Here is a 23,218-nt window from a genome sequence, read left to right on the forward strand (position 1 = left end):
GCAGCGCCGGGGGGGGGGGGGGGGGGGACGCTCTGCCCAGCCTCCTCCCCAGGCTTCAATAAAGTTTCCCCTCGGGCTCTGGATCCTGCTGGGGCCGAGCTTGAGGATCCCAGGAGCTGCTGGCCACGTCCACGCTTGCAGGAGGCATGAGGATGAGGAGGGTGCCCTTCATCGGGCCGTGCCGCCCGCCCTGCGCCCCATCGGCGCCCGCCTGCGCCGTGCACACATCCATCTCGTGCTCACGCGCCGCGTTCATCACCGCCGGGCAGCCTTAACCGCAGACCAGCATGGGGTGAATAACTGTCGGAAAAAAAGGGATTATGAAAGTTCGGTTACGTTTCACATCGACTTGTTTTAATTACCCTTAATTACTACAGTATGCAGCTAGCGGGAGGATTAAGCGCGCTGTTGGGCCGTCGGCAGAATAAATGGCAGCGTCGAACCGTGCGTGTCGAGAGCGGCGCTCGCCCCGTCTGCCCCCGACGGCTTATTTACTGCCGGCTGAACAAATATCGGGTGTTAATTAAAGTGCAGTCGTTGAGACGCGTGCGGCCCGAGCGCGCGGTCGCGAAGCTGCGGTGTAAATGGATTTGTCATGATTGGAGAGGGAAGCGGCGGAGCGGGGCCGCCCGTGCCGTCCCCGGGCTGCTGCTCCCGGCTCCCAGCGGAGCATCCGCAGCCTCCGGCCCTTGCAAGCCAAGGGCCGGCCGCATCCCGGCGGGAGGCCGGGGCTGAGCCGGGAGCTCCCGCTCCCCGGGGCCTTCCCGTGCCCGGCACCGGCTCTGCGGGACGCAGCCCCCCCGGCCCGGCGAGGCCCTCTTGGCTCGGCGCCCTCCCGCTCGGCGCAGCCGCTGGAAAATCGCTCCGCTGCCATTTCGGAGTGGTGGCCTCTTCCGCGCGGGAATCCTGGAGGCTGGGCCCTTTCCCTGACTCAGCGGAGCCTGGACGTGGCGGGGGCCGCTGCGCCTCCCCCCCGCCCGCCCTCGCTGCTCGTTTGAGGCGGATCTCGCCTCTCTCTGTTCCCCATCCAACCCCGGCAGGAAAACCCTTGGAAGCGGGAAGAGGGTCATCGCCAGCAGCGGTGCCTCCGTCTCTGCCGGGGCGCCGGAGCCGGGCAGCGGAGCAGGCAAGGGCATCCCCGGAGACGGGAGGCAGGGGCCGGGCTCCGGAGAAACCCGCGGCCGCTCCGGAGCCCCCAGGCCGGCACGGGGGGGCCGCGGCTGCCTGCTCCCCGCCGGAGCCCCGGGCAGCCGGCGAGCCTGCTCCGGCGGGAGCCGGGCCGGGTGCCAGCCATGCCGTGGCGGGGCTGCCAGGGCCGCGGTGCGGTCGGAGAGGCGGCTTCCCACTTCCCGGCACTGGGAATTTGGCGGCTCGGCTGCTGGCGGTGCGGGGGGAGCCCCGTCCCCGAGCCACCCGGCACCCCGGGGACTCCCCCGCCTCAGCCGGGCACCGGGACACCCGAGGGCGGAGGATTCGCCCAGGCCTGGCAGGAGCCCAGGCGTCCTGGAAGCGGCGGGAGGGTCCCGGCCCCCGGACACCCCCTCTCCCGAGGGGCAGCTGCCCGGGCAGCACCTGCTCCCGGCCCCTCCGTGCCCCACTGTCCCCGGGGAGGAGGCAGGGATGGTCCCGGGGGGCTGCACAGAGACTGGGGAGGGGGCGCCCCGCTCGCCTCCGGCACCGGGACCGGAGCGGGGGACAGAGCTGGCCCCCCGCGTGGGGACCGGGCCGTGGGGAGTTGTGCCCCCGGGGGGGGGAGGAAGGAAGGGCCGAGGGTTGCCGGCTCGAGCCCCCCTGGGGAAGGGAGGAAGACGGCGGTAAGGAGAGGGGGGTGGCGGGTCCGAGTCCCCCCCTCGCCGGCAGGGAAGGCGCAGTCCCCTCGGCGGAGGGCGGGCGGCAGCCGGGGGCGGCTCGGCCCCCCCGGAGGGAGGCGGGGAAGGCGGCGGGGGCGGCGCGGCGGAGCTGCCGGGGACCCGCGGTGCTGCCCCCGCCCCGCCGCCGCACGGAGCGCGGAGCCGCCCGCTGCCGAGCCCCGCCGAGCCCCGCCGCCGCCGCGCAGGTGAGGCCGGAGCGCGGCCGGGGAGCTGCGGGGACCGAGGGGAGCAGGGAGCCGGGGGGAGCAGCCGGGGTGCAGGAGCAGGGAGCTGGGGGAGCCGGGGGGCAGGAGCAGGGAGCCGGGGGGAGCCGGGGGGGTGCAGGAGCAGGGAGCCGGGGGAGCCGGGGGGAGCAGCGGGGGTGCAGGAGCAGGGAGCTGGGGGAGCCGGGGGGAGCAGCGGGGGTGCAGGAGCAGGGAGCTGGGGGAGCTGGGGGGCAGGAGCAGGAGCAGAGAGCCGGGGGGCAGCAGCGGGGGTGCAGGAGCAGGGAGCCGGGGGAGCCGGGGGGAGCAGCGGGGGTGCAGGAGCAGGGAGCTGGGGGAGCTGGGGGGCAGGAGCAGGAGCAGAGAGCCGGGGGGAGCAGCGGGGGTGCAGGAGCAGGGAGCCGGGGGAGCCGGGGGGAGCAGCGGGGGTGCAGGAGCAGGGAGTCGGGGGGAGCAGCGGGGGTGCAGGAGCAGGGAGCTGGGGGAGCCGGGGGGAGCAGCGGAGGGTGCAGGAGCAGGGAGCCGGGGGGAGCAGCGGGGGTGCAGGAGCAGGGAGCTGGGGGGAGCAGCGGGGGTGCAGGAGCAGGGAACCGGTGTGGTGGGAGAGCAGGGCACACGGGCCGCGGGGCCCGGGAGGTGCACGGGGCGCAGAGGGTGGAGGGGAGCTGCGGACGGGGCAGGCGAGCCGGGGAGCCGGGATGCGGAAGCAGGGGAGAGCCGGGGGGGCAGAGCTGGCTGCAGGCAGGGGAGAGCCGGGGGCCCTGGTCACAAGAGCCCCCCGACCGCCGGCCGCGAGGGCTGCAGCGGTGCATCCCCTGCGGCGGCCGGGGCCGAGCGTGGCCGTCCCGTCGTGGCAGCCGGCTGCGGCTGCCGCGGCCCTGCCTTGCCTCGTGGCAGGAAGCGCGGGGCCAGGTAGGGGTGACCGCGGCGCCTTGGCCACCCGGGCGTCCGCAGGGGACGGGACAGCGGGGGCTCAAACCTCCCGCGGGGCTCTCGAGCGGGCGGCGTGGGGTCTGCCCCGGCGTCGCTCAGCCCCGTGTTTCCAGGGGGTTGGGGGTTAATCTGGATGCTGGGGTTGGCGGGTCGGTTGACCCCCAAACGCTGGGCCCTGGGGCTCGCTCTGTGCGTTTGCAAGAGCTGGGGGATCCCGCAATATGGGGGCCGCGCGCGGTGTGGGGCCCTGGCAGAGCCGGGGCTGCCGGCCCGGGAGGCTTCCCCGCGTGCCGGCTCCCTCGTCGCGAAGGCACCAATCCCGGGCCCGTTTCTTCCCATTTCTCCCAAAGGAGATGCGCTTTGGGGACAGGCAAATCCCGCAAATGTCCCTTCTCCAGGGGAAGCTGCAGCTGCTAAAGAGGCGCCTGGGGAGACGGTGCCCATCCGCGCACCCTCTCTGGCGTGCCGCCCATCCCGGGCGCCTCACTCCTGCCCGTCTCTCCCATCCAGGACGCTGGCGAGACCCCCGAGCCGCTGCGCCATGAGGGGTCTGTGGGCCCTGGCGCTCGCTGGGCTGGTGAGCGCCTGCGCGGGGAAGCAGCCGCCCTCGGCCGCCGGAGGTAAGGGGACCGGGGGGCACGGTGTGGGTCCGCGGGCTGGTACGGGAGCGGTTCCCAGCTTGCCTGTCGCTGAGTCCCAGGCGAGGACGGAGCGGAGGGACGGGCGAGGCGAGGCTGGGCACGGGGCACCGCGGGCGCCGGGTTGCAGCGGGGTGAGCGGCGGGTTGCACGCAGCGGGTTGCACGCAGCAGCTCCCTGCTTGGCTCTGGCCATGCAAGACTTGGCCGGGGAGAGCCGCCAGCCGGCTCCGCGGTGCCTTCTTGTCCGGCAGCGCGTGTGCCAGCCGGGTCCCCGGCGCGGGAGCCGCTCCGGCGGTGCGGAGGGCTCGGTCCCGCGGGGGAGCCCGGCGGAGCGGCCGCGGCTCCGGGTGAGTCGGAGGATTGGGAGGAGCCACTAGCAGCGAGGCCCTGCTTGCATCAGGCTGTGCCGGGGCGGCCTGGGGGTTGTCCGCAGTTGCAGCCCCTTCGGCGGGGTCTGGTGTTTGCACGCGGCCAAGATCCCGCTTCTCCGAGCGGGGCCCCGCATCGGGGCTCGGAGCAGCCGCCGGCAAGCGCCGCCCCCGGCACGGCCCCCCGCGGCGGCCACGCGACGGCGTGGGCGGCCGGCGCCTCCCGGGCACGGGGCCTCCACCAAAGCGGGTGCGCGGCACCGCGCGCGGCTGCCCCGGTGCAGGGAGGTAGCGGCGCTGGGGCCGGGAGAGACGTGAGAGGCGACTGCACCCGGGGTGATTTATGCTTCGTCTTTCCGTCCGCCGCCCCGGCTGCCGATGATCTCACTGCCGCCGCGAGGGAGCTCTGCCCCGGCCCGCCGTCTCCGGCAGCGAAACGTCCCGCCTGGGGCTTGTCTCAGCACCGCACAGTCCTCCCCCTCCTCGCACGGGCCGCAGGCCTCCGGGGCAGCCCCGGGACTCCTGCACTCCCCTCGCTTGCGCTTTGCTTCCCTGCTGCCATGCTTTTGGGGCCACGAGCTCCGCAGGGCCTGCTGTCACGCCTGCAACCGCTGCCGCAGCCCCCCGTGGCGTGTGGGCTATGCCGGGGGCGACGGGTGCTGCGCTGCGCAGCTGCTGTCAGCGCGCGAGCGAGTGGTCAGTTCCGGGGAGAAGCGCCATGGCGTTGTGCTGGGCAGAGGGAGAGGGCAGCAGCACGGGGGGCCAAGCCCGGATCCGTCCTCCAGCAACACCCGACACGCCAGGCTGAGACAGGCGAACTGTTCAACAGCCGTGGCTGCTGCAGGGCTGGGATGTGCATGGAGACAAACACAATTCCTCTGTCGGTATCCCCGTGTTTCCTCCTCCGTCTTGCGCCACTCAACATCTGGTAGCATCCAGCGGAGGAGGAGGATTGCTGCTAAAGTCATAAATACATGAGTGCCGTCGCGAGCAGCTCCCCGGCGGTCGTGACTGATGCGGCATTTCCTGCCTGTCCCCGTTCCCGGGCCGTCGCGCTGGCGGGAGGCGCGTGTCCCCGGCGCCGGCCCTGGGCCCTTCCCGAATCCAGGCGGGTTGCTGAGAGGAGCGGGAGCCCGATTGCATGGCGGGCTGCGGGAGCCGTGCCTGCCCGCTCCGCTCTGCCCCCGCGGACCCCGGTCTGGGGGGTTCTGCGCGGTCTGCCCCCCCCGGGACCCCAGCCGCCCTGTCCGGCCGCAGCGCGGGGACGTTGCGGTGACCTGCCCGCTTGCCTTGCAGGGGAGCCGTGTCCGCGGCTGCAGGAGGAGAATCTGCACGGGGACAAGTATGAGAACGTGACGGGTGAGGAGAGCCCCTCGGCACCCCGACCGCGACCTGCCGCCCCGGGCCGGGCTGTCCGGAGAGCGTCGGTCCTCGGCCCCCGCCGCCGCCCGGGCCCGTCTCAGCCCCGCTCTCCGCCCCGCAGGGTTCAACCTCGTCAAGAGGTTCGAGCTGCTGAAGATGCCGTCCGTCAAGAAAATCCGCAACCCGAAGGGGCCGCTGATCCTGCGGCTGGGCGCCGTGCCGCTGGTGCAGCCCACGCGGTGAGTGCGGGGCGGCCGGGCAGCGCAGAGCGCGGGGCACCTCGCCGCCGGGGCAGGGCCAGCTGCTGTGCAGATGTGCACGTCCGTGCAAGCGCGCGGGGCTCTGCCCTCCTCCCGCCGCGGAGGCCGGGCTGGAGCGCGCCCGGCTCCCGCGGGAAAGGCGTCGGGCAGAGCCGGGGCCGGGACGCGGAGCCGTCGGTGGTGCAGCCCCAGCGCCGTCCAAGCCACCTTCCTCCTCGAAAGTGAATCGGGGGCCGGAGCGGCTCAGCTGGGCCGTGGCCAGCCCTTACGCAACCGCCGCGCCGCGTTTGCTCCCCCGGCTTGGCAGCCGCTCGCTCGGGTCTAGACGAGCGGCTCAAAACTTTGCGCTGCTCCGAGCGGGGGCTGCCCTGCTCGCCGGGGCCGCGGCTGTGCGCCGGGAGAGCCGCCCGGCCCCAGCACCGCCTCGTCCCCTCTCCGCCGTGTCCCAGCCCGGCCGCCCGTGACTCCTCATCCTCGGGGCGGCGCAGGAAGCTGCTTGCTAGAGGCTCCGGTTTGCCGCCCCCGGGGCACCCGGAGGCGGGCGCCAGGGAAAGCCGGGAAGAAGGGCTCTCCCGAGGGATGCTCGGGTGGCAGCGTGGGAGGAAGGAGATCCAGCCTTGGCTCCCGGCCCCCGCAGCCAAGTCCTTAGACGGCTTTTCGGCGGCGGATGCTGCAGCCTGGTGTTGCCGTTGGCCGGGTGCCCACGGCGGCCGGGTGCCAGCCCGCAGGAAGGGCTCGGCGCGGGGAGGGATGCGGCGAGCGGCCCTGTGCCGTCCCGCTCGGTTGGCCGTGGGAGTCAGGTTGCCCACCCTGCGTGGCCTCCCGTGGGTGCCCCCAGCTCCCGGAGTGCGGATGGGACCGCAGGGTCCAGCCCGCTCCCCACGCGGCCACCCTGGTCCCGCTCCAGAGCAGCGGCTTGGAAAACCGCTGGCACGGCAGAGCCGAGGCCAAGAGCTGCCTCTCCTCCGCTAGCAGCACCATTGCCCAAAGCAAATATTTCCAGTGGGGCCAGGAGCCCGGGAGCTCCGGAGCGAGCCGGGCACGGACCCACCTGGGAAGGAGGCCTCCGCTTCGGGGCTTGGATGCGCGGCTCCGTCTCGGCTCCTTCCCGTGCGTCTGAGCCGGCCGCCGCTCTGCCAGCTCGCGGCAGCGGCGCCGGGGCCGGAGGCTGGAGCTGGGGGGGCCGCGGGCCCTGGGGCAGAGATGCTCCATGCCGGCCGCGGTGCCGGCGATGGGGACGGACCGGGGCGGGGGTCCGCGGCGCCCCGCTGACGCCCGCCCCGCAGGCAGGTGTTCCCGCGCGGGCTGCCCGCCGAGTTCACGCTCGTCCTCACCTTGCTGCTGAAGAAGAACAGCACCCGGGAGCACTGGTACCTCTTCCAGGCCACCGACCGCCAGGGCTACCCCCAGGTACGGGGCGGCCGGCGGCGCGGGAGCCCGGCCGCGGCGCGTGCCGCAGCCCCGTGCGAGGCGTCCGCTCTCTGCCCAGCTCTCCCTGGCGCTGCACGGCCCCGAGAGGAGCCTCGAGCTGCAGGCGCGGGCGCCGGGGGACGCGTTCACCAGCACCGTCTTCGCGGGCAAGGGCGTCGCCTCCCTCTTCGACGGCCGGTGGCACAAGGTGGCCCTGAGCGTGCAGAGCCACGCGGCCTCCATCCACGTCGACTGCGGCTACATCTCCTCCAAGCCGCTGGCGCCCCGGCGGGCGCTGGTGCCCGAGGGCAACGCCTTCCTGGGGCTGGACGCCGTGCGCGGCACCCCGGTGCGGGTGAGTGCGGGGGGGGGCACGGACGGCGGCGTGGCGCCCGGCGCTGCCCGCCCTGACCCCGCCGCTCTGCCCCCGCCGCAGTTCGACCTGCAGCAGGCTCACATCTACTGCGACGCGGCGCTGGCGAGGCAGGAGGGATGCTGCGAGATCTCGGCCGGCGGGGTGAGTGCTCGGCGCTGCCCGGCGCCCCGCGCGCGCCCAGAGGGGAAACTGAGGCACGGTGCGGGCAAAGCCTCCCTGCGTGTCCTGGGCTGCGGAGGGAGCGTTGCAGGCGGTGCCAGCGTGGGGCACGGTGCAGCCCCGTGCACGTGCCGCTCGCCCCGGCGATGCCGGCCCCGGCCCCCGCTAGCCCCTCGCTTTGCCGGCAGTGCCTCGCGGAAGCGCCCAAGACGCGGCGGCAAGCGGAGCTGATGCAGAGCAGCAACCTCATCGAGATCTCGCCGCAGCCCGAGGGCAGGGTGTACACCCGCTGCTTCTGCCTGGAGGAGCCGCTGGGCGCCAGGGTGAGGGGCGGCGGCACGGGGGGGGGGTGGCGGCGGGGGTCCGGGCAGCACGGCTCCTGCGGCGCGGTCCTCGCTCGGCCCCTGTGCAGGCGTCTGGCGGGGCTCGGGGCCGGCCGGCGCGGCGGAGCACAAAGCCACGTTGATTCCTCCCCTGGAAAAGCCCTGCCTCACATTTTCCACCGCCCGCGAGGCCCGGCGCGAGGAGGGGGAGCGCGGCGGGGGGAGCGCGGTGGCAGGCGGGGGAGCGAGGGGAGGGGAGGGAAGGGAAGGGAAGGGAAGGCTCCTCGCAGCCATGCGCCGGCGCCGGGCTCTGCCCGCGTCCCGCCAGCCCCCGCAGCCCCCGCAGGCTCCAGCCCGGCGGGTTGCAGGCTCCTGGTGGGTCCATCCCTGGGGGCTCCTGCCCTGGGCACCTGGGGGAGGCGTCACCCGTGGGTGTCCCGCGAGCTGTCACCGGTGGGTGCATGGGCAGGTGTCACCCCTGGGTGCTCAGCGAGGTGCTCATGCACCCCTGGGTGCTCTGCTCTCTCCGCAGGAGCCGGTGGGAGTTTTGGGGAAGACCGGCCTGAAGGGTGACCACGGGGAGAAGGTGAGGGCGGGGGGCAGACGGCGTCCCAGCCCGGCTGCTCCGGTCCCTGTGCCACGTGCTGGCTCGGTCCCCGCTGCCCGCAGCCTCTCTGGTTGCTGCCAGAGCTGCGGGGACACAGTCACAAAGCGGCTTGTCCACTCCCCCGTGCAGCAGCAAAGGCCCCCGTGTCTCTCCGCCGCTGCTGGAGATGTCCCAACCGCGGCCCAGGGCCTCTCTGTTCCCTCTGCGCTGCCCTGGAGCGCAGCCGGAGCAGGGAAACGTCCCCCGCGTGCGGGGTGCCGGCTCCGTGCCTCCAGGGCCGTGCACGCTCCTCCGGGCTTCTCCGCCCGGCGGCTCGGTGCTGGCCGGGGCCCCGCGGGGTCGGGAGCAGCCGTGACCGCGCGCGGGGCTGCTGCGAGGAGGCGTCAAGGCGGCTCCGTCTCTTGCAGTGCCCGCCCTGCTCGCCGCAGACGGCCTCAGCGAACGTAAGTGCCGCGCCGTGCCGCGCCGTGCCGTGCATCTCTCCCGGGCAGCACCGGCCTCTGCTGCCGGCAGGACGTCCCTGCTTTGGCCCCAGCTCTGCCACCCGTGCGCGGGCCAGGGGATGGTCGGGGGCACCAGCCCACGTGCCCCTGCACCCTCAGCAGCAGCGAGGGGGCCGTGCCGGGTGCCGCGGGGGCTTTGCTGCTCGAACCGGTGCCGCGGACGTCCCCGTGCACCGGCAGCGGCGGCAGTGCAGCTCGGTCATCTCCGGCTCCTCCTGGCCCGTGTCCCGGGGAACATCTGGCAGCCTGGGGAAGGTCCTTGATGCCTTCCAGATGTGGGCCTGTTCCTATGGCAACCTGCAGCCGGAGCCGCGCAGCGGGGGGGGGACAGGGACCGCAGGGCCCCGCGTGACGCCTGTCTCCTCTCCTCCTAGGTCACGCTCGGTCCCCCGGGCCCAAAGGTAGGTTTGTGCTCGCCCCTGTGGACACGCAGAGCCTACCTCCGGCGGGGACGTGGCTGCGGAGACCCTCCACCCTGCCCGGAGCATCCCCGTCCCCTGGAGCATCCCCGTCCCCCGGGAGCATCCCCATGCCCGGAGCTTCCCCGTCCGCAGCGGGGCACCCGTGCGTGCGCGGTGCCCGGCGTGCGCCAGCCCGGACCCTCCTCTCTTGCAGGGCGGGAAGGGAGAGCGAGGCCTGCCCGGCACCCACGGTGCCAAGGGCGAGAAGGGCGAACGCGTGAGTGTCCCCGCGGGTCCCAGCGCGGGGGACGTGTTGCCGCGGGGCCGCTGCCTGCGGCGCGGTGCAGCACCGCTGCGCCCTGAGCCGCCTCCTCTCCCCGCAGGGCGCCGACTGCGTGCGGACGGCCCCCGAGGGCCCCGTGCAGGTGAGGACCCCCCCGCCGGGCGCCCCGGCCCCCCCTCCCGCCCCGCTCCCCTCACCCCCCACCTCTCTGTCCCCAGTGCGCCGAGGGCCCGCGGGGCGAGAAGGGGCAGCGCGGAGACGCGGTAAGCGATGCTCGCGGCGCCCGGCCGGGGCCGGGGGGGTCCCGACTCCCCGCTCCGCCGCGGCCAGGTTTACCCGGCGGCGTGGAAATATTTGCGTGCCACGTGGCGCCGGGGGCCCCGGGGCCGGGCAGCGTGCTGTGGCCCCCGCACGGTGCATCCGCGGCCCCGCTGACGCCGCCGTCTCTGCCGCACGCAGGGGATCCCCGGGGCCACCGGCGCCGACGGGCAGAAGGTAACTGTGGCCCCCCGGGCGCGAGGCGGGGGTGCGGGAGGGCGTCTGCCCCACTGGAGCAGGGGTGTCCGGGCAGCGGGATCCTGCTCTCGCTGAGGGGACGGACCTGCTCGGAGCCGGGAGATGGGGGCACGGGGGAGGCAGCGTGCTGCGTCCCGGGACCTGCAGGGGCCGTGGGGCAGCAGCGAGGGGCTGTGGGGCAGTGGTGCACAGGGCAGTGGGGCAGCAGTGCCAGGGCCGTGGGGCAGCAGCAAGGGGCTGTGGGGCAGCAGGGTCATGCAAAAGCAGGGCTGCGGCTGCGGGGGCCGGGGAGCCGGGGGCTGCGGAGGGCCGAGCCCTGGCTGACGTCCGGCTCTCGCAGGGCCAGAAGGGCGAGAAGGGCGACGGGGGGCTCCAGGGCAAGCCGGGCCGCCCAGGCCATGACGTGAGTAGCACCTTGCAGCACCCGCCTGTGGGGCAGCCAGAGCTGGGGGGCTGAGCGCGCTCCCGAGGCGCTGCCCTGGCTCCTGAGCGTGGGTTGTCGTCCTCCCGTGTGCACGGCGCTGCATACGGCACGGGCAGAGCGCTCGCCCTGCTCCCTCCCATGTGCACGGCGCTGCACGCAGTGCTCACCCCGCTCCCTCCCCGGCAGGGCCGTCCCGGAGAGATCTGCGTGGTGGGACCCAAGGGCCAGAAGGTAGGTGGGGGCTCGGGGAGGCACCGGAGCCCCCTGTGCCCAGCGCAGCGCCTGCGCCGAGCACCCAAAGCTTTGCCTCGCAGGGTGACCCAGGCCCGGTGGGACCCGAGGGGCTGGCTGGCGAGCCGGGACCACCAGGGAAGCCGGGATCTCCGGGGATCGGCTTTCCGGGGAAGCCGGTAAGGATGCTCCTGGGGCTGCGCCTGCGACGCGTCCCTGGCTCCGCACGGAGTATGGCTGGGTTGCGGACGTGGGGCTAACGCCGTCCTCTCCCCCTCACAGGGTGACCCTGGTGGCCCCCCGGGTCCCAAGGGGGATAAGGTGAGTCCGGCCACGCGCGGGGCTGCAGCTGGGTCCGGTGCTGCCCAGCCGAGCCTGAGCGGTGCCCGGGGCGCGGGAGGCGGTGGGGCACGCGCCGGGCAGCCGGAGCATCCCTGGCCGGAGCATCCCTGGCCGGAGCATCCCGGACATCCCCAGCCAGATCCTCCCCGGCTGAGTCACGCTTGCTCGCGCTGCCGCTGGCCTCGGGCAGCCTCATCCCGGCCAGCCCCGGCTGGGTGGCCCCGGCTCTGCCTGGGGGGCCGGCGACCCACTTTCCAGGGGGAGGAGGGCAGCGCTGGGGTCGCGGGGATGCTGCGGCACCCGGTGCGGGTTCGGGCAGGTGCTGGGCTGCCCCGGAGGGGCCGGAGCGGGAGCGGGCCGGAGGCGGGTGCTGGCACCGGTGCCTGGTTTTCGGAGGTGGGGAGGAGCCGCTCCGCCACGGCCCGGGAGGTCTGTCCCGCGCCCCCGCAGACGGGCTCAGGCTCTCTCCTCCCCGGCTCTAGGGCAGCTCGGGAGCCCCCGGACCCGGTGGATCCCCCGGGAAGCCCGTGAGTACCACAGGGGCAGGGATGGGTTCCTGGCTCGGGATCGAGGCCGCTCGGCCGGAGTGGGAGCGGGACCAAGCCTGGGCGTGGAGGGGGCCAGGGTGCCGTCCTTGTGCGCGGCTGGGACCGTCCCTGCCCGGATGGAGGACAGACTGGGGTGGCACGGGGGGGCCGGGCTGGGTTTCCAGCTGCCCCCATCCCTCGGCAGCAGCCGGTGCCTTCACCAGCCCTCTCCTGCTTTCCTCCCGCAGGGCAGCCCCGGCGGTGCGGGGCCGAAAGGAGACAAGGTGGGTGCAGTGGCCGCGGGGGGCCCGGGGCCCGGCCACGTCTCGCCTCCACCACGGCGTCTGTCCCCGGGGCCGGGGGGGGGCCGGGGGCCGCGTCTCACCGTTGCCGCTCCGGCAGGGCGAGCCGTGCGAGCCGTGCCCCGCCGCTTCCCCGGGGATGCTCAGCGCCGCCGGGCTCCCCGGCAAGCCGGGACCCCGAGGAGAGCCCGGAGCGCCGGGACGGGACGGCGTCTCGGTGAGTGCCAGCCTCGTGGGGGGGGCGCGTGGGGCCGGGGGGGGGCAGAGCGGCACCCAACGCTCCCTCTTGGTTCTTCCATTTGCAGGACAGACCCGGCCCAGCCGGACCCAAAGGGGACAGGGTAGGTGGTGCCGGAGCCGAGCATCCTCGCCGGAGCAGGGTGGTGCCGGGGGGGTGAGACGGCCCTGGGGGCCGTCACCCCCGGCCCAGCCCCGGCTGCCCGGCCCCTCTGCTTTCTCCCCAGGGAGACCCCGGCATCAACGGGATAAAAGGGGAGAAGGTGAGTGTCTGTCCGTCCGTCCATCCCGACCGCCCGGGGCACGGCACTGGGCATCCCGCCTGAGCCGTGCCCCCACCTTGCCCCCCCCAGGGCGACTCGTGCACGCCGTGCGATGCCGCTGTCCTGGCCGCGCTGCTGCGCGAGGCCGAGCCGGGGCCGACGCCGGTGAGTATGCGGCCAGGGCGGCGCGGATGGGTGAGCGGGGCCGTGGGCGGGCATGGGGGGCCGGGCTGGCGCGGTGGGGGCCACGCTGCATCTCAGCCCTGCGCTGCCTTCTCCGTGCAGGGGCCGCTGGGTGACAGGATGAACGCGGGCACCCGGGGGCTCAAAGGCGAGAAGGTGAGACTGCGAGGGGGCCGGGGCTGCGTGTCCCACCAGGGCGTTGGGCTGTTTGCCGACTGGGGAAGCCCAGCTGAGACCTGTGCAACTCGTTGCATGGGACAGTCATGAGATGGGCAGAGCAGCCCCGGCCCGGCAGCAGCCGCACGCGCCCCGGCAGGGCCCGGCCGTAGGGGCCGCGTCTCCCACCCCCCCGGGCAGCAGCCCGCCGCGCTCCAGCCCCTGCGGCCACGTTCCGACCGGGATGTGTCCCCCCTCCGCAGGGCGAGCCGTGCGGGCAGTGCCCGCCTGTGCCGCAGGCCCTCCAAGGGGCCGCCACGGCGGTGGCCGTGCCCGGACCGCCGGGGCAGCCGGGCAGCGCTGGCCCCCCGGGCAGAGCGGTGAGTGGCCCCTTTCCGTGGGGCAGCCGTGCGGCTGGGGCCGTGGGGTGCCCGTTTTGGGTGCCGCGGGGATGCCCTGGCCTGACCCGCTCCTCCCTTTCCCCAGGGCAAACCCGGCGACGCCGGCCCCCCAGGGCAGAAGGTGAGAGGGGCAGCGGCTGCTGCCCGGGGGAGCCTGGGGGCTGCAAGCCCCCCCCCCGGCATGCGGGGCTGTGGGGCACCACATGTGCCCCTGCCCTTTGCCAGCCTCATCCCCTCTCTTTGCCAGGGGGACGCAGGGAGCCCCGGGGACCCGGGCACCCCGGGCACCGCCGGTGTCCCAGGGCTGCCGGGTGAGCCCGGCATCAGCGGTCCGGCCGGGCCCAAAGGCGAGAAGGTGAGTAGCCGCGGGCTGGGGGGGCTTGTGTGGGGCCCCCGGCGCCCAGCACCGCCCGGCTCCATCCGTCCCCCACAGCTGCATCGGGGACCCCCGTCCCCCTCGCTTCCCGCGTCCTCCTGCCCATCCCCACCTCCCTGCTCCACTCCGTCCTTTCCAGGGAGACGCCTGTGAATCCTGTCCCGTGCTCCAAGGGGAGTTCTCGGACATCATCGGCATCCCCGGGAAGCCCGGCGCCAAGGGGGACCAGGGCCCTCCGGGCATCGGCCAGCCGGGCAGACCCGTGAGTGCCCCGTGCCCGCGGTGCCGCGCGCCCCGCCGGCACCGTGCCTCCGCGCTGACCCGCCTGTGTTTTAGGGGAAGCCGGGGCTGCCCGGGATTCAGGGCCCCGCCGGGCTGAAGGGGCTGCAGGTGAGTGGGGGCCCCGTGGGGCCGGGGCGTGGGGGGGCCCTCGGCGCCGCTCACCCCCCCTCTGTCCCTGCAGGGCGAGCCGGGCCCGCGGGGGATCGGCCAGCAGGGCCCGCAGGTGAGTGCACGGGGGGCAAGCCCGGGGTGCCCGCTCCGGCTTGGCCCCCCAGCCTGCCCCATAGCCTTTGGGGGCTGTGCAATGCCAGGCTGTGCAATGCCAGGCTGTGCCGTGCCATGCCGTGCAACGCCGTGCCGTGCCGTGCGAGGTGGCTCAGCCGGCTCTTGCACTCATGCACCCTCTGTTCCCCAGGGAGAGCCCGGAAGGATCGGACCACCTGGGATACCCGTAAGTGGCATTTTGGGCTCCCCAATGTACGTCCCAACTCTGCAAGCCGTGGGCTGCAGCGTGCCAATTCCTGCGAGAAGGGGGGGGGTCTTTCCCATGCAGCCCCCCGAGCAGGGGGTGAAAGCGTAATCCTGGCCGGAGCAGGGAGTGCCGGGTCACTGCTGCGCAGTGTCGGTGTTTGCAGGGGGCCGGCACAGCGCGGGCTGTCACCGGTCCCGCATGGGTCACCGGGGTGGCCATGGGCTGTCCCGTAGCTGGGGGGGGTTAATGCCATCTCCCCTCCCCAGGGCCCCCCCGGACCCCCAGGACCCCCAGGGACGGCGGCAGAGAAAGGCGCCAAGGTAAGGGACCGCCCTGCTGTGCCGGGCGCTGGAGCTGTGCGCAGACCTTTCCCTGTGCCGGGTCACCCCTAAGCCGTGCTTTCCCGTCTCCGCAGGGATCTCCGGGGCCCAAAGGCGCCGTGGGCCCCCCGGGGCCGCCAGGGACCAGCGTCACGGGGCCACCGGTAGGTCCTGCCTTCCCGGTGGGCATCACCGTCCTCGCTTGCCGTGCCCAGGCGCTCCGTGCATCCTGGGAGCATCCTCACGCGCTCCTTGCTCTCCTCTTCCTCGCAGGGCCACGAAGGGCAGCGGGGGCTCCCGGGGGTGCCGGGGTCCAGCGGGCCGCCGGTACGTACGGATGCGCCGGCGGGGAGGCGATGCCTCCGGGTGCCGCCGGGCTCCCCGTGCCCCAGCGCTCAGCTGGGCCGGGCACGGGGAGGGGGCACGGCGGGGGCCACCGGCTCAGCCGCCTCTCTGCCTTTGCCCCTCGCAGGGAGAGAAGGGCGCTCGCGGCGAGAAGGTGAGTCTGCGCCGGCGCTCGGGTTCGTGCCGTACCCCTGTGCCGCGGGGGGTGGCGGGACGCCCCCTCCTCCTCCCCGCCCTCACCCTCCTCTTCCTCCAGGGAGACGCCGGCGAATGCACGTGCCAGCCCGGCCCCCGGCAGGACGCCGGCCACGTCGGGATGCCGGTAAGCCCCGAGCGCCCACGGGCGCCCGCCCGAGCCGTGCCGCCCGCCGCCCCCCGCTCCGCCGCCCCCGGCCGCTTGCCCGCCCCGGTCCCGGCTCCCGCCCGCGCCCCCGGCTCCGCTTGGCCCCCGCTGAACGCTGTCCCCTTCTCTCGGACCCCAGGGAGCGCCGGGACTTTGGACCGGGACGTCCTGGCAGCCCGCGCCCGGCCCCCAGGTGTGTGCTTTCCCTGCGAGCGCTGCAGCCGCCTGCCCGTGCCCCCCCCCGCGCCCCCTCACCTCCCCCTCTCTCTCCTTGTGTTTTGGGGTGTTGCAGGGTCCCCCCGGAGCCCCAGGACCCCCCGGCCCCCCCGGCGCCCCGGGACGCCAGGTGAGTGGGGCGAGAGGGAGAACGGGGCCGATCCCGCCCGGCTTTTCGCAGGAGGTTTCGCTATTCCGGCTTTCTCCTCGGCTTTAGGGCATCCCAGGACACAACGGTTTGCCGGGGCTGCCTGGCCCCGCTGGAGACTTGGTAGGTAGCGGCAGCGCCGTGCACGCGGCTCTCCCGGCGGCGCTCCCGGTATTCCCGGTGGTGCTCCCGGTGCTCCCGGCGGAGCTCGCGGGATGCTCTCCCGCACACCGACCCTTTCCCTCCTCCGTGTCCCTCCCAGGGGCCGCTGGCCGTCGTGGCCGAGAGGAACATGGAAGTGCTGAAGGTGAGAGCGGCGGGACGCCGGCCCGCGGGGGTCCCCGGGGCGTGCGGTGCCCCCGGGGCGCGCGATGCCGGAGCCCCGCTCACCCCCCCGCTCCCCCCAGACCCTCTGCGGGGACTGCGTGCAGCTGCAGGCCGCCTTCCAGGCGCCCGGCGGGCAGAAGGGCGACCAGGGCATGCCGGGCGCCCCGGGCAGCGAGAGCTGCGCCCGCGTGAGTATTCGCCCGTGCCCAGGTGGGATGCGCGGGCGGGGGGTGCCGGGGCAGAGATGCTCCCGCGGCCCCGCGCAGCGATGGTGCAACGCGGCACGTGCATGCGCGGCTGGGCACGCTCTGGCCATGCCATGCCCGGGGTGCTGGCTGGCACCGCGCTGCTCTTCGGGCTGCCCGCGCTTGCCCGTTTTCCAGCCGCAGCGCAGGAGGAGAGGGCAGGAGAGGGAGCCCCGGCGGCGCGGGGCTGCGGGGAGGGGGCGGCGGGCTGCGAGGGGCTGCATGGCCTGCGAGGGCTCCGCGAGGCAGGCGCAGCCCCGCCGGTGACTCTCGGCGTTTCTTGCAGTGCTTTGCCCAGTTCCCGCGCGCTGAGGAGGCCCGGGTGAGTGAACCGCGCCGCCGGCCCGGGCTTGGCGGGGCTTGGGCGGGGGGCGGCGTTAGGCCCGCGGCGGGGCTGCGGCGGGGTTCGGGCAGCGCCGGCGGTGCCTCCTCACCCGGCTCCGTTCCCCGCAGGGCGACAGCCCCGACACGGACTGCGTGGGCGAGCCCGGGCACCCGGGCAGCCCGGGCATCCCCGGCGAGAGAGGGGAGCAGGTAGGTGCTGCGCCGGGGCCGGGTTCGCTCCCGGCTGCAACGCGGGGGCCCCCACGGCTCACTGCGCCCGTCTCCCCCCAGGGCCTGCCAGGACTGCGGGGACCCCCGGGGCCGCCCGGGCCCGTCGTAAGTACCCGGCGTGGGGCTGCGCGCCCGTGCGAGAGGGGAGCGACTTGGGGGGCAGGGGGCTTGGACCCCCTCCCTGTCCCCTGGCTGCGAGTCATCAAAGGGGGCACCCCCGCCCCGACGCCGCGGTGATGGGCAGAGGGCCACGGCTGTCCCCCCGCGCCGGCTGCTGCGAGTCTGGAGACGGAGGCGAAGGCGCTGCCCCCCCCCACCCCGGAGCCCGCTTGCTCAGAGCCGGCGGCAGAGGCGGCTGCGCCCGGCAGCGGTGCCGGCGTGGCTCCCCGGCCCCGAGGGCTCAGCCCCGGCTCCCGGCGGCCCTTTCCAGCCTGTGACCTGCCTGTTTCTCCCCTCAGGGCCCCCCAGGCTTCCCCGGAACGCCGGGCGCACCCGGACTGCCCGTAAGGACCAGCACGGCTCTGCTCGGTGCCGTCTGTCGCTGCCGCTTGGTTTGGCTGTGCCCCCGTCCCCGCTCCCAGCCCCCCGCGGGCACCCGCCCCGCGCCAGGGCTCCGGCCCGGGAACGGCCGTTCCCCTCCCGCCCGGCTCCCGCCTCCCCTCCTGCCCCCACACATCCATCTTCTGCTCCCACATGTCCGTCTCCTGCTCCGACATGTCCATCTCTTGCCACCACGTGTCCATCTGCTGCTCCCACACGTCCGTCTCCTGCTCTCCATCTCTTCCTCCATCTCCGTGAGGGGCTCCTGGCTGTCCTGGGGTCCTGGGCCCCGGGAATGACCTGCCTGAGCTCCCCGCACCGGGAGGCACCTCTGGCCGTTCCATCCCCCTCCGGCCCCGGCTCCCCCCGTCGCCTCCCTTGGCCTCCCCGGGCCCTGGGCTGGTGGTGGCACTGGGGCTGGTGGCCGTCCCCGGGGCCAGCTCAGCCTCGGCCAGACGGGACCTGCTCGGCGCAGCGATGCCTGGCGCTGCTCTGCCGAGTGGCACGGGCTGCACCGACGCCCTCCCTCCCGCCTGCTCCAAGGCTCCCTCCTCGCTCCCGGCCGGAGCGAGGAAGCCCATGATGTCCCCGTGGAGCTGGAGCTGCCCGGGCTCAACTTCATCCTCCCTCCAACCTCTTCTGGGGTTACCCCGCATCCACCATCATCTTCGTCTTCGTCCTCGTCTTCGTCCTTGTCTTCATCCTCATCCTCGTCTTTGTCCTCATCTTCGTCCTCATCATCATCTTCATCCTCATCTCCATCGTGCTGTTTCCACCTGAGCCGGCGGTGGGGGATGCCGCCTGGGCAGGGGGGAGGCCGTGCCCCCCCGGCCGGCTCGCGGAGGCCCCCGCCGCGGCGGCCGCGTCCCCCTCCCGCCCCCTTGTCCGCTAACGGCACCGTAACACCACGGGCTGTGCGGGTCGTCGCTCCGCGGCGTGTCAGCGTGTCCTGCGCAGCCTCCCACCACGCTGGCACCCCGTAACCCCCACTAACCCCCCCCGGCCGGGGCTCCCGGCGCCCTCCCGGAGCGGTCCGGGCTGCGGTGCCGCATGCGCCGTGGGCAGCGGCCGGCCGCGCTGCGGGGAGCCCCCCGGGCGCTCTCGCGACGCCGGGCTGGTGCTGAGCCCCGCGCAGCACCGGCTGCTGCAGGGGCCAGGAGGGGGGCACCGGCGGCGGCAGCCCCGCGCTCCGGCGGGGAGCGAGCCTGGACGTCCAGCCCTGCGCGGCTGCACCGCGCCCCGACGGGGGGGACACGGTGCCGTGGCCCTGCTGCTGCCCCTGTCCCCGTGCAGCCGCGGGTGGAGGCAGTGGCCGGGCACCATCCGGGTTGGTTCCCGGTGCTCCGGCTGGGATGCGTGCGGAGGCGCCGGCCCGGGGCAGGATGGGGCTGGCAGAGGTGGTGCCCGCCGGCGGGCCGTGCCCGGGCTCCCGCAGCCCCCGCGCTGCCCGAGCCCCCGCTGCAGCTCCGCTCTCTCTCCCAAGGGTCTCCAGGGCGAACGCGGCCTCGCCGGGCCCGCCGGAGCCAAGGGGGAGCTGGTGAGTGCCGGGGCGAAGCGGCGAGGGGGCCGTGGGCGCCGGGCTGGGCCACTCAGCATCCTCCTCCTCCTCCTCCTCCTCCGCAGGGACCGCCAGGGCAGCCTGGGTACCCGGGCGCCACGGGCCCCCCCGGCCTTCCCGTGAGTACATGCGTCCCTGCCGGGCACGGGGGCCCCTCCAGCACCGGCAGCACCACCTCCGTGTCCCACGTGTCCCCCGTGCCCCCTTCACCCGCCCTGCCCCATCCATCCCCGCTGCCCCCCCGTCCCCGGTGTGCCCTGCTTGTCCCCAGCCCCTGCCGCGGTTCCTCCACCTCCTTCCTCCCGCAGGGCAGCAAAGGCGAGCGAGGCTACGTGGGCCCCCCCGGCGAGAAAGGGGAGCCGGTGAGTGCCGGGGGCCGCCCGGGGAGCGGGGGCCGCGGCCGGCCGGGGTTTTGGTGGTGCCTGAGCCCTGCCGCCACCGCGTCCCCCTGAGCTCTGCTTTCCTCTCCCCCCGCAGGGCCCCCCCGGCTTGGACGGCAACCCCGGCCCCACAGGGCCAGCGGTAGGTGATGCCCGGCGGCCGCGGGCAGGAGGGGGGCGGCCCGGTGCCCCCCCGCCTGCTCAGCCGCCGTCTCTCCGCCACAGGGGCCGCGGGGCGAGCGGGGGCTGCCGGGCGGCGCCGGGGAGAAGGGCGACCAGGTGAGCACCGCCGCGGGCTCTGTGCCCCCGCGCCTCGTCCGGCCCCGGGCCGCCCCGGCCCCCAGCCTCTGCCGCTCTTCTCTCCCCGCAGGGCTTCCAGGGACAGCCGGGTTTCCCGGGGCCGCCGGTGAGTGGGTCCCGCGGGGGCACGGTGGTGCCAGCATCCCGGTGCCCCGCGGCGCGGGAATGGGGATGCTGCTGGCAGACGTGGGCATGCGCTGCGCAGTTAAAATGAGCCTGGGGGGAGCGCGGGGGGCGGCTCTCCCCCCGCAGCGCCCGGCCCTTGCTGAAAATCCCTCTTCTCCCCAGGGGCCTCCCGGCTTCCCGGGGAAAGTCGGCCCGGCGGGGCCACCGGGGCCCGCGGCCGAGAAGGTGAGTCCAACGCGGCCAGGGTCGCATGGGGACGGGCGATGCTCCGTGGGGTCCCCGTGCCACGGGGTCCCCAGGACGCAGCAATGCTCCAGTTTGCTCCGCCACCGGCGGAGTCCCGATGCCCCTCACCGTGGCCTCTTTCCTGTGGCTCTTGCAGGGCAGCGAGGGGATGCGCGGCCCCACGGGCATGCCGGGGCCCCCCGGCCCCCCCGGCCCCCCGGGCATCCAGGTAAGGCCTCCCGCCGCTCGGCATCCAGCCATCGCAGCGCCGTGTGACGGTGCCGGATGACCCTGCTCCCCCGGGAGCCGTTCCCGCTGCCCCGGGAGCCGTTCCCGCGGCTCCTCCGGCAGCACTGCCCCATCCCGGGGCGAGCGGCGCTCCGAAACCTGCTCCCGCCCCGCAGGGCCCCGCCGGCGTGGAAGGGCTGGACGGCAAGGATGGCAAGCCGGGAGTGCGGGTGAGGCGCCGGCTCCCGCGGCGGGAGGGTGGATGCCCCGGCGTCCCCCCACCCCTGGCTCCAACCCGCCTCTCGCTCTGTCCCCCCAGGGTGACCCCGGCCCCCCCGGGCCGCCAGGGATGATGGGTCCGCCGGTGAGTGACGCCCGTGTCCGTGCGGGCCGGGCACGGGGAGGCGGCCAGGCTGCGGGTCCGGATCCGCTCGCGGGGGCCCCGCCGACCTCCCTCCTCCCCGCAGGGCTTCAAGGGCAAGACGGGCCACCCGGGGCTGCCGGGACCCAAGGTGAGCAGCCGGCGGTGGCGGTGGTGGCAGCGCGGTGGCCGCCCCGGGGACGTGGCCCCCCTGCCCACGGCATCCGTTTGTCCTCCTAGGGCGACTGCGGCAAGCCCGGCCCCCCGGGGAGCACGGGCCGGCCCGGAGCAGAGGTGAGCCGGGGGGGCGGGAGCCCGCAGGAGCCCCCGGTGCCGCCGCCGCCGCCGCCACCGCTCATCCCGCTGCCTTTTGCAGGGCGACCCCGGCCCCATGGGACCCCAAGGCCGGCAGGGACCTCCGGGACTTATCGTAAGTTGAAGTCGCCCCGGCGGGGAGTGACCCCCCGGGGGGGGGGGGCCGGCATGGCCCGGCTCCCCCAGCCCCAACGCCGCCTCCTCTGCCCTGCAGGGCGCCCCGGGCAGCCCGGGCCAGCCGGGCCCCGCCGGCCTCGCCGGAGTGGTGAGTAGGGTCCCGCCGGGCACGGCCGGCACCCGTCCCCCCCCGCCCCGTGTCCGCAGGGGAGGGAGACGGGCGCGGGGGGGACCCGCTCCCCGCAGCCCGCGGCCGGCACCGCCTGCCCGGCGCTTTCCTCCTGCCCCTTCCGCAGGGACTGAAGGGCGAGCGGGGATCCACGGGCGACCGAGGGCTGCCGGGGATGCCGGGACAGCCGGGGCCGCCAGGACACCCTGGACCGCCGGTGAGTGCCGGGCACGGCGCGCTGGGACGGTGCTGGGAGCACTGGTGAGGGCGTGCAGACAGCCCAGGAAGACATCACGGCGGACCTGGATTAATCTCACATTTCCCGTTGCTTTCCCAGGGGGAGCAGGGACCCGACGGACCGGTCGGTAAAGAGGTATTGGAGCGCGGCTCTCCGGCCGCGCCGCGCTCTCCGCTTTCGCTCTTTCCCCGCACGCTGCGCTTGCTCCTGCGGACTCGCGCCGCTGCTCCGTGCCTCCCGCCGCCGCCGGACCTCTGCCGGGAAGCGGCTCCCTCCGGCCCCCGCCAAGGTACCGCGGGGCGCCGCGTGCCACCGCAGCCGGAGGGACGCCGCTCCCCGCGCCGCAGCCGGGCTTTCCCGTCCCCCGCATCCCGCTCATGGGAGGAGGAGGACGGCGGAGACGCCGCTCCGGCCTCGCCGGTGGCAGGATGCGGCCGGCCCTGCCACCCCACTGCTCTGTCTCCCTAGGGCCCCCCGGGAAAGCCCGGCACCGCCGGACCGGCCGGCCAGAAGGTGAGGAGCGAGATGGCCGTGGCGGGGCGGCCCGGAGCGGGGTCAGTGCCGAATCCCGCCTTGCTCTTTCCCGGTTTCTTGCAGGGTGAAGCTGGATCGCCTGGCGAGAGGGGCTACCCTGGGGAGAAGGGCCGTGCCGGCACGCCGGGGGGGCCGGGCAAGAGCGGCTCCATGGGCCTGGTGGGGCCGCGGGGCCCCGCCGGGGAGAGGGGCCCCCCCGGGATGCCGGGTCCGACGGGCAGCCCGGGGCTGCCGGGCCCCCCGGGGATGATGGTGAGGAAGCGGGGGCAGATGCATGGCGGGAGTGGCGGGGGGGGGGCGCGGCGGCCATCTCCCCTCCGCTCCTTCTCCAGGCGGACGCGATGAACTACGACGAGATCAAGCGGTTCGTGCGGCAGGAGCTGAGCAAGATGTTTGAGGGTGAGGACTCGGCTGGGGGGGGACGGCGGGGGGGGCCGAGGCCGCCGTGCTGACCCGGACGCCGTGTCCCCACAGAGCGCATGGCCTACTACACCTCCCGCATGCACTTCCCCGTGGAGATGGTGGCGTCGCCGGGGCGGCCGGGCCCGCCGGGGAAGGACGGGCTGCCGGGCCGGCCGGGCCCCCCCGGCTCCCCGGGCATGCCGGGGCAGATCGGCCGAGAGGGGCGGCAAGGGGTGCCGGGTGCCCGAGGTAGGTGGCGGGGGGGGACGGGGACGGGGGGGACGGCGGCACCGTGCCGGCCTGGCCCCGCTCAGCCCCGCTCCGTGTGCCCCGCAGGCGAGCCGGGCGCCAAGGGCGAGAAGGGGGAGAAAGGCGTGGGCCTCATGGGGGACAGCGGCCCGCCGGGGCCCCCAGGTGAGCCCCCCGCCGCCGCGCGGCCGCCATGTCGCTGCCATGTCGCAGCCATGTCGCCGCCATGTTGTCCCTCTTCTGCCTCCGTCTCTCTCTCTCCCCTCCCAGGTCCGCAGGGGCCGCCGGGCTACGGCAAGATGGGGCCGCCGGGGCCCGTGGGGCAGCAGGGCGTCCCCGGCGTCCCCGGCCCGCCGGGCGCCACGGGGCAGCCGGGCAAGATGGGGCAGTGCAGCCCGGCCGAGTGCGCCCTGCCGCTGGAGCAGCCGCTCTTCCCGCCCAAGAGCGTCAAGGGCCCCTTCGGCTGAGCGGCGCCGGGCACGCGCGTGTGCGTGGCGTGTGCGTGGCGTGTGCGTGTGCGTGTGCGGGTGGCTCTGCCCGTGTCAGTAAAGGGACTTTTCGGCCCA

The 23,218-nt window shown here is 75.2% G+C and overlaps 1 protein-coding gene across 5 annotated transcripts; it reads left to right on the forward strand.

Moving 5' to 3' along the window:
- Nucleotides 1-970: 970 nt before the first annotated feature.
- On the forward strand, nucleotides 971-23,218 carry COL16A1 (collagen type XVI alpha 1 chain). 5 transcript variants are annotated; one of them, XM_064525193.1, is made up of 69 exons: nucleotides 971-1,126; nucleotides 3,518-3,627; nucleotides 5,312-5,374; nucleotides 5,499-5,616; nucleotides 6,924-7,047; nucleotides 7,127-7,402; nucleotides 7,484-7,564; nucleotides 7,771-7,905; nucleotides 8,438-8,491; nucleotides 8,920-8,955; nucleotides 9,390-9,416; nucleotides 9,631-9,693; nucleotides 9,800-9,841; nucleotides 9,918-9,962; nucleotides 10,159-10,194; nucleotides 10,556-10,618; nucleotides 10,826-10,870; nucleotides 10,954-11,049; nucleotides 11,153-11,191; nucleotides 11,695-11,739; nucleotides 11,988-12,023; nucleotides 12,142-12,258; nucleotides 12,347-12,382; nucleotides 12,506-12,541; nucleotides 12,632-12,706; nucleotides 12,827-12,880; nucleotides 13,144-13,260; nucleotides 13,367-13,402; nucleotides 13,529-13,636; nucleotides 13,797-13,919; nucleotides 13,994-14,047; nucleotides 14,121-14,162; nucleotides 14,355-14,390; nucleotides 14,678-14,731; nucleotides 14,827-14,895; nucleotides 15,005-15,058; nucleotides 15,204-15,230; nucleotides 15,333-15,398; nucleotides 15,559-15,612; nucleotides 15,712-15,765; nucleotides 15,853-15,906; nucleotides 16,046-16,090; nucleotides 16,191-16,298; nucleotides 16,642-16,677; nucleotides 16,809-16,889; nucleotides 16,971-17,015; nucleotides 17,369-17,413; nucleotides 18,934-18,987; nucleotides 19,074-19,127; nucleotides 19,317-19,370; nucleotides 19,486-19,530; nucleotides 19,614-19,667; nucleotides 19,759-19,794; nucleotides 19,977-20,039; nucleotides 20,197-20,268; nucleotides 20,444-20,497; nucleotides 20,587-20,631; nucleotides 20,735-20,779; nucleotides 20,869-20,922; nucleotides 21,005-21,058; nucleotides 21,158-21,208; nucleotides 21,357-21,446; nucleotides 21,567-21,602; nucleotides 21,936-21,980; nucleotides 22,065-22,253; nucleotides 22,334-22,400; nucleotides 22,476-22,652; nucleotides 22,740-22,817; nucleotides 22,923-23,218. In XM_064525193.1, exons 2-69 carry the CDS (start codon nucleotides 3,549-3,551, stop codon nucleotides 23,117-23,119), a joined length of 4,743 nt encoding a protein of 1,580 aa, XP_064381263.1. In that variant the 5' UTR covers nucleotides 971-1,126; nucleotides 3,518-3,548; the 3' UTR covers nucleotides 23,120-23,218. The 5 variants fall into 5 exon arrangements, with proteins under 5 accessions (XP_064381263.1, XP_064381262.1, XP_064381264.1 ...); XM_064525192.1 differs by lacking the exon at nucleotides 971-1,126 and adding an exon at nucleotides 1,929-2,056; XM_064525194.1 differs by lacking the exons at nucleotides 971-1,126; nucleotides 17,369-17,413 and adding an exon at nucleotides 1,929-2,056.

The sequence above is a fragment of the Dromaius novaehollandiae genome, chromosome 23 (genome assembly GCF_036370855.1).
Source record: "Dromaius novaehollandiae isolate bDroNov1 chromosome 23, bDroNov1.hap1, whole genome shotgun sequence".
Lineage (NCBI taxonomy): Eukaryota > Metazoa > Chordata > Aves > Casuariiformes > Dromaiidae > Dromaius > Dromaius novaehollandiae.

What these genes read in the sequence shown, in the direction of transcription:
- COL16A1 (XM_064525193.1), top strand. Translation starts at nt 3,549, where the DNA reads ATGAGGGGTCTGTGGGCCCTGGCGCTCGCTGGGCTGGTGAGCGCCTGC. An exon ending in CGGGGCCGAAAGGAGACAAG is followed by an intron (nt 12,024 to 12,141) that starts GTGGGTGCAGTG and finishes CCGCTCCGGCAG; the next exon opens with GGCGAGCCGTGCGAGCCGTG. An exon ending in CGGGTTTCCCGGGGCCGCCG is followed by an intron (nt 19,795 to 19,976) that starts GTGAGTGGGTCC and finishes TCTTCTCCCCAG; the next exon opens with GGGCCTCCCGGCTTCCCGGG.